Here is a 13,680-nt window from a genome sequence, read left to right on the forward strand (position 1 = left end):
CTGTGCTGCTTAGTCCCGTGGGGAGATAGTCACACCAATAAAAAATTCAGATTGTGCCCGATCCAGTAATGGAAGGGTAAAAGAAGTGTTGAGGGGATTTAGTAGCTAGAAGCAGACCTGGGGGGGAGGCTGAAGAAGACTTTTTTAAAAACCTGAGATACTAGAGGTGTTTTGTTGTTGTTGTTGTTGTTGTTGTTGTTTTAATACTATAGGGAAGCCAGGAAAGAGGAGGAGGTTGAAGATGCAGGGGACAGACTATATATAACGAATAGGGAAGAGCTTGGAGAAGGAGAGAGGAGATGAGAGGCAGAGCGTGTGTGAAGGGCAAGGGGACTTGAGGAGTAGAGGAAGATGTAAAGTAATTGTAGGTCACTGGGAAAAGAGCTTATTACCATATTTCTTCATACTTGTTATAATGGGTTTCTTAAGCAAGTGAGCTGGGTGAATCAGTGGTTTTATTTGGAGAAGGGAATGCCTATCTATACTGGCGATTTTGGAAGCAGTTCAATTTCTGGTATGACAGGGTCGAGGATAAAGCTATGGGAGTGGTCACTGAAATGGCATAAAGGAAGTAACTAGAGATGAAGCAAGTAAGGGGCCAACAAGCCAGGGGTTTGAATACCTTAATATCCCTGGGTTTTGAGGTCACCTCATGTGATAGCAGCAGAGAGAGGGAAGCTGTGAGCCAGCAGCCAAAGGTTCAGTATTGCTAGATGATTGTCATGAGGAGGGAGAGCGTGTGATAGTATCTCAGAGTGAGAGTCTCAGGCGGCAAGAGATTTTTATAGGAAGGCAAGATAATGGTCTGACAGTAGTATTGAGGAACAAGGGTATCTATCTCCGCTCTGCCCTGAAGTACACAGTGTACGATGGAAACATCTGTCTCCGTTTGAGAGCACTGTAGCAGAAGAGGTCATCGCCAGTGGGATAGGCAGGTTTTTATTTAAGACAAAGAAGGAGGGGTGACATTTGTAGAAAACTCTGGAGGTTTTATCTTACGTGGAATTCTGAAGATGTTGGGTTGAGTACGTGCATTAATTCATGGCTCCTAGCTCTCACTGAAATAAAAACATGGCAGATGGGTAACCAGTAACAAATAAATAAAAACCATGAAGAGAAAGGAAGTGGAGGAAGAGAACATGTTATCAATAAGTAAGAGATTTCAACAGAGTTTGGGGAGATTAAAAGTGGACAAGAGTGGTTTGATGAGTAAAACAACATAGAGGAAGCTGGAGTCCATAATCCGTACAAGGGGTCCCAGGCGGGGAGCCAGTCTGCCCATTAGAACCCTGGAAAGATGTTGGGCTCAGCAGTTGGCATGTGTTACATGGAGTGCATGAGTAAGAAATAAAGCTGAAAATAATTAATTGAAGGCCTGTAATCAAAACAATGACGTCAACAGTTTCTGATCCTTGCATTGTAAAATGTGAGCCGTCTGTCATTTATGTACCAGAAGAACATGAGTGTGCTCTTTTAGAGGAGTTGAGTGAGTTGTGTAGGGAGAGCTGGGTAGGTCCTCCTTGACAATAGTGCCCTGGAGGGCATTAATTAGGACATTAGTTCTAACATTTGGGGGCCTGAAGCCTGACAGTAGACATGCCAGGGTCTCACCCTGTCCAGAGAGCTCCCAACTGAAATGGGTCTGCTTGTGTATAGCTGCAAAGGAAAGCCCCAGCAGCTACTCAAATACGAATAGTATTACTCGCTGTTGAAAAAATTTGCTTGCTAGAGTCAAGACCTAAGATAATACATTAATGCCAAGCCTATTGATGGCATAAAAAAAGAAAACGAAATAAACAGAAAAACCGCCCCTAGCAGAAAACCGTAATTTAGGTAATAGACAAGAACGTTGAAAAAATACCTCTAAATTAGATAGTATACTTGGGGAAATTTTAAAAATTATTACATCTGTAAAACAAGAATAACAGTACTATGAAAAAGGAACATTCATAAACCAAAGAGAAATGATTTAATATAACTATTACAAGACAATAACTACCGTATTAGTTATCAACTGCTTTGTATAAACCACCTCAAAACTTTATAGCTTAACACAAAAAAACACTTATTCGTCACATTTTTGGTGGGTGGGGAACTTGAGAGCAGCTTAGCTGGGCAATTCTGTCTCATGTGGTTGCAGTCAAGGTGTCTGTCAGTCATCTGAAATCTTAGCCGGGGCCAGGAGACCTGCTTCTACGCTAGGGAGGTGGCTGGTGGCAGGGGGACTTACTTAGCTCCTTGCTGGAGGCATTGACTCCTCACCACACGGGTTTCTCCATGGATCTGCTTGAGTGTTCCATGACACGGTAGCCAACTTTCTCCGAAGTGATCCAAAAGACAGAGCAAGAAAGGAGCCTCGCTATCTTTAATGAGTTAGTCTCTGTGGGTGCACATTGTCACTTCAGCAAGTTAGAAGCAAGCCCCTAAATCTAGCTCACACTCAAGGGACAGAATAATTAGGCTCGACCCCTGAAGGAAGGAGTATCAAAACTTTGTGCACGTTTTTGAACCACCAGAGCTACCAAGAATTAAAGAAAAAAAAGAAGCCCGTAAAAATAAAGTCAAGGAAATATTTCAGAATGTATATCAGAAATACCAAGAGACAGAAATTGGAGAGACAAGAATTATATATATAGAGAGAGACTCACTTGAGAGGTCCTATATCTGCCTGTCTGATGAAAGATCAACAGAGGAAATGGAGGAGAGACAGAGAAATGATGAGAGAGACCATCTTAAGGGTAAAGAAGAATAGTTGTCTTCACTGGGAACCACCTACAGTGAATAACAAGAACAGTAATAATAACAAGAGCCATACCTAAAATGTCTCTGGAAATTTCCATGCATCAGAGATACAGAGTCCTGAAAGCTTTGAAGGGAAAAAAAGAAAAAACGGGGATTATGCTGCATCACATTTCTCATTATAACACGAGGGGCTAGAATACAAAGGAGCCATGCCTTTCAACTTGCTGAAAGAAAATCATTGAACTTAGAATTCGATATCCATCCAAATTACCCATCAGAAATGAAGGAAGATACAAAGACATTTTCAGATATGCCACGATTCAAAGTTTAGCTGAAATGCACCCTTTCCTTGAACATGATTTGAAGATACACACTCCGGCAAAATGAGAAAAAGTGAAGAAGAAAATGTTAACGGGATCCAGGAAATGGTGGAAACAACCCAGAAAAGTGGGGATGGGCAGGCAGTTCCTAGACGATAGTTTTGTCACAGGCCAAGGGAGCAGCTGCTCCCGACTAGAGCACGAGAACTAGTAGATAAGAAAAAGGGAGATTCTAAGCAGTTGATAGTATGATGTAGCAAATGAAAAACTCTGAGAATTGATAAAATGATAGTGCTTTGACAGTTGTAAAATAAAGCCATCCATAAATGCTAAGTGAAACAGTTGTTCAAGAAAGTTAAGTCATGATTTAAATGTGAAACAAAGTTAAGTGGAATAATCTTGAAGTAGCTGATGGAGTGCCTGACCTTGATGCAATGAGCATTCTATTTCTCATGATCCATGAGTTGCATCTTTGGACCAGCAGAAAAGGAAACATAATCCTAACTAATATCCCTCTTAACCTGGCAGGAATAATATGTATATGTAATGTGTTGTATTTTGCTTATGACACTGTGTACATTGACACGATAATGTAAGCAGTCTGTTGGTTTTCAGGCTTTTAGAATCCACCTAATAGGCAAGGCACAGAATATTTAGTTGTGGCCATAGATCAGGGAAATGTAAAACTCCATCGACTGATTCAGGTAAAAATGATTCATTGAAAGAAATGAAGGGTAGAAGGAGAGAAATACAATTAAAGGGAAGGATATAGATAAACCAAATACCTAATTTGATATAGAGGAGATTTAAGATACTAACTTCTTGATGGAATAAAAACACAGATATAATTCTATCATTTAATCTTAGATAATAACCAGTAACTCAGCTAGTAATAATAATATAATTATTATTCATCAGGAAGAAATGGGAGGAAAGTGAAGGTGGGAAGTATAACTGAGCAAAATCCTCAGAGGAGGAAGAAATGTATATTACCTAAAGGTAGTAAATCAAGAAAAAGAAGTATGAGGTTATTATTTCAAATTGGACCACCATAATAACTAAAATTTGTATGAAAAAGATTGGCACAGGGGTTAGAAAAAGATAACGTCAGCAAATGTTTCTCTTCTGAGTTGTTTACGTGTCTTATGTTGGTTTTTAAAAAGTTGCTTAAAAATAATATTTCTGTTTATTTTTTAGTGCATTTTATATTAGAGTTTTGGTTCTAGCTAACCTGTAATTGAATTACGAATGTGCTATGGATGGATTGAAGCTCTCATTGGAGACTGATTTTTTTTTGGAATCGTTGTCTTCATTAACACCGTCTAAGGGTCTGACTTTCGTCTTTTCAGGATCAAAGCAAGTTGGAGAAACACCTGCATCTGGAGACTGCATGGATGGCGCCCCTCGCACTCCCAATACCATCTTCGATTTCCCACCTCCTCCGTTAGACCAAGTGCAGGAGGAGGAGTGGGAGGTGGAAAGGTAATTCAGTGATATCTTATGGAGGACGGTTAGGCCAACTGCACCTATTTCATTGTATAGTATTCCTGTACTTTGTAGCGTTTTCCCCACATATGCTTTTAAGAAAGGAACTGGAGCTTATAGCTGGTAAATCTTAGACAGGTACTGAAATGTTTTTAATTTATTTTATATTCAATCATTATAACTTCCAGAAAAATTGTTTATTAGCCACTGTAGTTTAACCCAGTTTTGAGTATCTCTGGCATAAATTTCTTTTTCTTTTACTTTTTATTAAAGTATAGTTGGCACACAATGTTACTTTAATTTCAGGTGTGCACCATAGGGATTTGACAAGTTTATACGTTCTGTTGTGCTGGCCACATGTGTGACTGCCATCTGTCCCCCCACAACAGCTATTACAGCACCATTGACTGTATTCCCTGTGCTATGCCTTTCGTTCCCCTGACTTACACACTCCATTAACTGGCAGCCTGGATCTGTCACCCCTTCACCCATTTTGTCCATCCCCTCACCACTTTTTTTCTGGCAGCCACCAGTTCTGTATTTATAGGTCTGTTCCTGCTTTCTTTGCTTCTTTGTTCATTTGTTTTTTAGATTTCACGCATGAATCATATGGTATTTGTCTTTGTATTATTTCACGTAGTATAATACCCTCTAGGTTCATCCATATTGTCACACATGACAAAAATCTCATACTTTTTATGGCTGAGTAATATTCCATAGTGTGTGTGCGTGTGTGTGTGTACATATATATATACGTATATGTGTGTATATATATCACATCCTTTTTCTCCACATTCTCACTGACACTTGCTATTTCTTGTCATTGTGATACTAGCCATTCTAGCAAGGTGATATCTCGTTGTTTGATTTGCATTTCCCTGGTGATCAGTGATGCTGAATATCTTCCCATGTGTCTGTTGGCCATCTGTATGTCTTCATTGGAAAAATGTCTGTTCAGGGTCTTTGGCATAAATTTCTTGATTACCGTCTTGTTTTTACATTGACCCTTTATTCTCCATTATTTTTAGGGTGCCTGAACATGGGACACCAAAGCCCTTTCGAAAGTGAGTAATCCTGAAGTAACTTTCAGTAGAGGCATATTTTAAGAAATAGAAAACTAACATTCTAATTTTAAAGGAAAAAACCTGTACATGGATCCGTTAGATAGTATAAAAGAAAGTTCTTAGTAAACACAAACTATTCACAAGATATTTATAGAGTTCTATATAACACATGTAAATCATTTTGTATGAGAGGATGATGTTTCAGGCCCTGCGCTAGGCAGTACTTCAGAAATATGACTTATTTGCTGTAATATAAAAACTTGTGCTATTTCCCGTTGTCCACCTGATGTCCTTAGAATAGAATTCGTTATTTTTTTTTTTCCATCAGATTCGACAGCATAGCTTTTGGAGAAAGTCAAAGTGAGGATGAACAGTTTGAAAATGACTTAGAGACAGATCCACCCAACTGGCAACAGCTCGTTAGTCGAGAAGTGTTACTGGGACTAAAGCCTTGTGAGATCAAAAGACAGGAAGTAATTAATGGTGAGTGTAATTAGATTTTGTTGTTGTTCACACGTAGTGAGTTTTATTAGACTAAAACAAGCCCCTGAGTCTTGGAGTTTGCTTCAAAATTTCTGCTAGCCTTTTGTTTTACATAACAGGGAACTTAAACTAGATAGCTGATCCTTGAACTTTCCAACTCAAAAAATGCAAACGCTTCTATGATACTTAATGATAATTTAAAAGGCAAAGGTGTTTAGCTTTCAGGGTATTTAAGATTCATAGCATTATAGATCTTGAACTTGAATAGTCATTAAGACAATATGGGTCCTCTCACTTCACTTTTATGCCAACTTATTTTTATGCATAGATTATGAGGAAGCTCAGGCTCAGGGTGATTGGTTGAATTAATCAAGACCACACGGCTAGCTGATAAGTGATAGGGAGAAAACTGGGAACCAGTCCTTCCTTTATCCTCGAGCAGTATTCTTTATTTTACCCCAGCATATATGTGACAGAAATGGGGGTGACACGGAGGCTGTGCCCTCCACTGACTTTAGGATGCTATTTAAATAAATATCCTTCCTGTGTCTGATCACTTTGAGACGTAGTGAAATAACAAGTCTGGCCTCAGAAATGAGGGTTTGTAGGCAAATGAGATAACCAAAATACTATTACTTCTGAAGAGGTCTCAACTGAAAGACTATATACTATTTGGGCTTTAGCTTTCTACTGTTGTTGGTGGGTACTACTGTGAAGAGACAGAAGGATTTGGGAGTACATTGTTACCTTTAATATACAGAATAGCTTTGAATGATATATTTCATTTGTTGGCATTCAACTCTTAGAGCCAGTATGTAGGAGCGTCTCATAGATTCAAGAAAGTGATATCAGAAATACTACATCCTTTCAAGACTATGAACAAGTATTATAGAGCTAATTTGCTGCTTAATTCCAGTTAAAGCTTGTGTTTGGTCTCATGGAATCATTCTAAATGAGGTATATTTCATATTTCCTTTTTTTCTGCTTAGAATTGTTCTACACTGAAAGAGCTCATGTTCGAACACTGAAGGTTCTTGATCAAGTGTTCTACCAGCGAGTATCCAGAGAAGGAATTCTGTCACCTTCAGAACTACGGAAAATTTTTTCAAACTTGGAAGATATTCTTCAACTTCACAGTAAGAAAAATCAACTCTGATCTTTGTGGTTAACATTTTTAATAGATGAAAGATTGTGAGTGCATAAAGGCACCATAACAGTAAAATCTTCTAAATGTATCCATGTTAGCATTCCTGAAATTATATAATAATATGTGAGCACATAACTTAAATAAAGAAGTGATCTGATGTTTGAATACCTCCCTCCCCAAACACCCACTCACACCATCAGCCTTTTGTATATAAAGTATTAGCACCAGGAGTTAAGGTCTAAAGTTGATGTCTAAGATAAAAAATATGAATAATTAAAATTACCCTTGGAAGTTTCTTATCAGTTGCAGTGTATGTGTTTTTAAAAATATATATCCAATATAATGATGTATATATTTTTTGGATATATAATATACAGTATATAATTTCATGATGGAATAATTTTCAGGAATTAAATTATTGTTGCTTCAAAGGTTTGAGTAAATATATAAAAAAATTCTACCTTGCTGGCTTTCCTTGGTTATAGTCATCTCAGACCTTTGTAGACATTTTCTCTTTTTGTAAGTCACTGCTTCTCTGTGATCCTTAATTCTCAAGCTTTCTTGCATCAAGGATGCCATCAGCACCTGCCAACGCCTGCCTACCAAATTGATGCCTTTTACGTCTTTGTGGGTGATCTTAGGTTTCACCGGCATGAACTGACAAGTTCAGTGTGATTATATCCACTGCCTGTGAATGGGAACGTTTTGAGAGCAACAGTAGGCAGAATCACCTGTTCTATTTAAATTTCTTTATGAGCATGGTTATGAGGGAGTCTTGAAGTTAGATGCGTATTTGATGCACCTATACTGTATGTAATGTGCTAGTTTCCACATTGTTTTATGCTTTGGCACCTGTTTTTCAGAGAGAGCTCACAGGTATCTGTACGTATAAGAATTGTGTTCAGATTTATATTTAAGGGGGCAAGAAGCGGCTACACTACTGTGAAAAAAAATTTTTTTTTGAAAATTTAGGTTCTTGGTACAACCAGTAATGCAGGCTGTATACTTAATTATTTTTTGCTGTTTTTTTCCCCCCTTAGTTGGATTGAATGAGCAAATGAAGGCTGTTCGCAAGAGGAATGAGACCTCAGTTATTGATCAGATTGGGGAAGATTTACTGACCTGGGTAAGGAAATTTGCCATTTCGTTTTAATGTTTTTATAGACACTTGAAGATCACATTCAGGGTTGAGTAACTAATCTGCAAATTTGCAAACTCATCCATGTTGCAAAGCTCCTGTAAAGATGAAAGGGGTCCAAGTATATATTCTCTTGGGTAATATCAGTTTTTTGTTGTTGTTAATATCTTAGAAAAGGTGCTCATTCAAATTAAGTGTTCTTTTTTCATCAAAGATATTCTTTGTGTTTTAACAAATAGCAAAGTGACTCTTGATGAGAATAATTTAACTAATGTAAAATTTTAGCCGTCTTCCGTTGTCCAGGTCTCAGAATCGTGCTCTAAGACATTAAACAATTGTAGATCCAGAGCTACCATCACAGAAGTAAAGAAGTGACAGTTATTTACAGTGTAAGGAAAGAGTTCAGAGACTGTCATAGCTGTTTCATAGCTGTTCTGTTTTTCTGTCCGACTCTGTGAGTATGTACCCCACTCTGTGAGTATGTACTTCTGAGCCAAACCCTGTTTTAGATGCTAGGGGTACAGTGGCAGTCGAAGCAGACATGGCCTCTGCCTGGGTGGCACTTACAATCCCTGGGAAGACAGTCATTAGTTCTTCCAAGTGTGTTAAGAGTTACAAAAAAGGGAGAGGACAGGTTATTAGGGGAAGAAATAGCAGGGAGACCCAAACTAGGACATAGAGAAAATTTTCATAAGGGAAAGTGAATTTGATCCAAACTTTTAAAGAAAGTGCTATAGTTAAGGCTGTGATAATAGTAAAGTATATGATCCTGTTCTCAAAATGTTAACCCAAGTTGAACAGGAACTGGTTAGATATGCCCACAGAAACTTATTTTACATCAATATGCAGAGGGCTCGAGAAAATGCCACAAGATTTTGCTAACTCTACAATGGTAACTTTTTAAAAAATTAAATGCTAGAAAGTTGACTAAAACAATGTCCATCTTACTGCTTTTGTTGATGGTGAGATCATGGCTCAGAATCTACTAATCCAATAGTAGATCTTCTCTCAGCCACTTGACTCCTAGAAAAAATTGCGGAATCACAATCCGGTCTCATCTTGCATTTACTCAACTTTCCAAACCATCTTCTCACAAGGCCGGCTCTGGCATTATTGTTACTAAGGAGATTTAAGTCCTTGAAAAACCCAACTCACTTTACAACTACTTTGTGATGGTGTGGCTCGTTTTGTTCCTTGATCTCGGGGTGACAGTGAAGGTTGCAACCGCGTTCTCTTGGCTTGGCAGCACACTACTCAACTTGAAACAGAAAATCCATAGTATGACATGGAAAAGCATCAATTTTCATGTCAAATTTGGACTTAAAAGCTTAAGTCATGTGGACCTAAGATACCAATCTTGACTCCTATGCAGTTTCACTTGGATCTCATATAAAGTAGTGTTTGCCACCAAGTGCCAAGTGAGATTTATCATTAATAAGGTACAGAGGTGCAGTCAGTCCTTTTGCCATAGTCCATGAGACTGCATAAACCTACTACATGGTACAAATAAGGTAGAGAAACCCCTTAACGGAGTGGGACAGAAGAAAATTAATTTTAGAACATGTAAGAAGAATCGTATTCTTTTGTTTTTTAAGATTTTTTTTTTAAGGGGTGCCTGGGTAGCGCAGTCAATTAAGCATCCGACTCTTGATCTCGGCCTAGGTCATGATCTCACGGTTCATGGGTTTGAGCCCCACGTCAGGCTCTGCACTGATGGTGCAGAGCCTGCTTGGGATTCTGTCTCTCCCTCTCTCTGCCCCTCCCCTGCTTGTGTTCTCTCTCTCTGTCTCAAGATAAATAAATAAACTTAAGAAAAAAAATTTAAGATTTTATTTTTTTAAGTAATCTCTGCACCCAACATGAGACTCAAACTCAGGACCCTGAGATCAAGAGTCGCATGCTCCACCGACTGAGCCAGCCAGGTGCCCCAGAAGAATTGTATTCTTGACCATTGTGATGTACCTATAAAAAGCTAAGGAAAAATAGAATGGACTCACCAATTTGGTTAGTAACTATGAGGTACAAAGTGTTTGCTTAGGGCAAAGCATTGGCCAGAAATAGAAATACTACAAGCAAAAATCATAAATAGGCCTTTAGATTTGCTCTATTTTTTAAAACAGGCTTGGAGAGTATTTTTCTGGTATTGGTCCCTTGAGATCACCTTATGTATACTAAGCTACTTGACAACTACTGTAAGAGGAAAAAAGCTACTTGAGGTTGGGATGTTACTTTCTTTTGTAAACCCAGCTGCTGTTAGTATATATTTATGGCACTTTGGTTGACTAACATACCAAAAATTCTGCCAGTCTCATCTTTCAATGTGTTAAGTGTCATATTTATAATAAAATATCAATTGACACTGGAGCAAACTATTAAAGTTTTCACATTGTACGTATGCTAGTTGAAGAAAGGATACCCTGAGTTTAACTACAAATGCACTACAAAAGGATTTTTCACAAAATACCTTCACATACAAACTTCTGGAAATAATGGCTTTATTTTTAAAAAAAATTTTTTTAATGTTTATCCATTTTTGAGAGAGAGAGAGAGACAGAGCACAAGTGGGGGAGGGACAGAGAGAGAGGGAAACACAGACTCTGAAGCAGACTCCAGGCTCTGAGCTGTCAGCACAGAACTCAACGTGGGGTTCTAACTCACGAGCCCTGAGATCATGACTTGAGCTGAAGTCAGACACTTAAACAACCAAGCCACCCAAGTGCCCCTGGAAATAATGGCTTTAAATGGGAGATTATATGAAAAGCTTCTTTAGGGGCGCCTGGGTGGCGCAGTCGGTTAAGCGTCCGACTTCAGCCAGGTCACGATCTCACGGTCCGTGAGTTCGAGCCCCGCGTCGGGCTCTGGGCTGATGGCTCAGAGCCTGGAGCCTGTTTCCGATTCTGTGTCTCCCTCTCTCTCTGCCCCTCCCCCATTCATGCTCTGTCTCTCTCTGTCCCAAAAATAAATAAATAAACGTGGAAAAAAAAAAAAAAAAAGAAAAGCTTCTTTGTAAACTATAGAGCAACTATTATGAACATGAAGATGGTTAAAAAATAATTGAATCTGTACTTATATAAGACTATATGAGTGAGGTACTTCTTAGGTGTTTTATAAGAGCCTAAAATCAGTATATATACAAACTTAAATTTAGAAATTTAAAAATATCAGTAGAAGGTGTAATTTTTGGCAGAAGAGGTTCATAGACTCATGGGACCCTCCCCAGAGAGGTTGAAGGCATGGACCTCTACCCTCCGTGTGGATGAAGCAGCAGCGTTTCAGTTTTATTGTGACCGGAAAACTGATGACTTGTTCTGGGTTTTCATAAAAAGCCAGAGCCCACAGCTTTTCTTCCTAGAGCAGTTAGCAATTTTTGTGAAGGGGGTCCGCTTATAAGAAAATCAAGTTTTAATCTCAGTCTTTAAGTGTTTTGTGTCTTACATTTCCCAAGTGTCAATCTTTCTGTTTCATGTCGAAGTGGCGTAGACTGAGCAAGTGATAAGCTGTGGTAGCCTGTGAGCAAGAAAACATTGGAACGTGGTCAGAAAAGGTCTGGCTGTATCAGGGTCGGACCTGTGTAACGGAAAAGCATTGATAGCGCACAGACATATGTAGATTTCTGTTTCTTGTCTTTTGAGAGTAATTAGTGGGACGTGGAAAGAATTGTGGTTGTCTCTCATTTTGCCTGGCCTGAGATGGGCTCCATATGCCGTTCTCTACTGTGTTCTTTGCATTCCCGGCACAGTTCAGCGGACCAGGGGAGGAGAAGTTGAAACACGCTGCTGCCACCTTTTGCAGTAACCAACCTTTTGCCCTGGAAATGATCAAGTCTCGTCAGAAAAAGGATTCCCGATTTCAGACTTTTGTGCAAGTGAGTTGAGTGAGTCATGTAAGGAAAAAAATAATGCAACTTTTTTTATGGAATATGGAATAAACTGGGGGGAGTCTCAGACCAAGATTTTTAAAAGGATTATGTTAATATTTTTGCAAGTCCTACATGATCTCTTAAATTATTGGAGAGCATAAAGATGATGTTGGAATGGTAAATAATAAAGAATAATTATCAGGGTTAAAATACTTGACAGAGAAGTCCACATTGCCACGGAGATATTGTCAGGAAGTGTCCCATGTACGCCGGTGACATAATACGGTCACAACATGAGAATGGGCTCATAACTAGCCAGGGAAGAGTGTAACCACAGTCATGCTTACAGAGGTGTTGATATTGGTATATATCAAGGGTCAGTAAACTGTGGCCCACGGGCCATATCCAGCCTCTTGCCTGTTTTTATGGAGTTTTATTGGAACACAGTGTAGTAGATTTTTACTGTGGTACAAATTACCACAAATGTAGCAACCTAATGCGAATGTATTATGTCACAGTTTTTGTGGTTTAGGAGTACAGGTGTCATTTAGCTGGGTCCTCTCTTCATGCTTTTTCACCAGACTGAAATGAGAGCATCAACTGGAGCGGCAGGTCTCATCTGAGACTTGGGGTCCTCTTCTAAGCTCCCAGGTTGTTCACAGAATTCATTTCCTTGTAAATGTATAACAGAGACCCCTGTCTTCTTGTCGTCGTTGACTAGAAACTGCTCTTGTCTCCTAGAGAATGCCCATATCTCTGCCCTGCAGCCCCATAGGCAGTTTACAAGATGGTTGTTTCCTTTCTTGCAGGCCAGAAGGATTGTGTCTCTCTGACAGCTTTCTTTTAAGGACTCCTCTGATTAAGCCAGACTTGCCTAGGAGTCACTCTCCTTTTTGATCAATACAAAGTTAACTGGTAGTAATCTAATCATATGAGTGATATCCTATCACATTGACAAGTTCTTTCCACCCTCAAGGGGAGGTGATTATACAGGTGTGCGCCAGAGAATGGGAATCTAGAAGGCCGTCTCAGAACTCTTTACTACACACGGCCATGTTCATTCATTCACATGCTATCTATGACTGCTTTCGTGCTAAAACAGCAGAGTTGAGTACTTGTGACAAAGACTGGATGGCATGCAAAGCCTTAAGTATCTATCATCTGGCACTTTACTCAAAAGTTTGCAGACGCCCTGTTAGAGATGAGCTGGTATATATCCGGGCTGATGATCCATTGTGCCCACTTTGGAATGGCAAATACCAAATCAGCCAACTAACTTTTGGTAGGAATGCCAGTCATAGGAAAATGTAGCTAGATTTTCTGAATATGTAAAGATAAAACTTTTATCACAAACAAGCAGTTCTTAGAGTTGATTATGGATATTCTCAGTTTTTGCTTAAACAGGTAAGAAAGAAGCCATTGGCTTAGTGATAAAGGCTCCC

The 13,680-nt window shown here is 39.0% G+C and overlaps 1 protein-coding gene across 4 annotated transcripts in view; it reads left to right on the forward strand.

Moving 5' to 3' along the window:
* ARHGEF12 (Rho guanine nucleotide exchange factor 12) overlaps positions 1–13,680 on the forward strand; it is a 148,331-nt gene that overhangs the window by 118,907 nt on the left and 15,744 nt on the right. For all 4 annotated transcript variants that reach the window (XM_047070414.1, XM_047070415.1, XM_047070416.1 and 1 more), the window contains 6 exons: positions 4,412–4,544; positions 5,576–5,611; positions 5,940–6,094; positions 7,084–7,230; positions 8,282–8,367; positions 12,119–12,244. In XM_047070414.1, the coding sequence (XP_046926370.1) occupies positions 4,412–4,544; positions 5,576–5,611; positions 5,940–6,094; positions 7,084–7,230; positions 8,282–8,367; positions 12,119–12,244 (683 nt within the window). The remainder of the gene's footprint in view (positions 1–4,411; positions 4,545–5,575; positions 5,612–5,939; positions 6,095–7,083; positions 7,231–8,281; positions 8,368–12,118; positions 12,245–13,680) is intronic.

Source organism: Lynx rufus, unplaced genomic scaffold, assembly GCF_022079265.1.
Source record: "Lynx rufus isolate CCGP_SWC_20201006 ecotype Redwood Valley unplaced genomic scaffold, mLynRuf1.p SCAF_9, whole genome shotgun sequence".
Classification (NCBI taxonomy): Eukaryota; Metazoa; Chordata; class Mammalia; order Carnivora; family Felidae; genus Lynx; species Lynx rufus.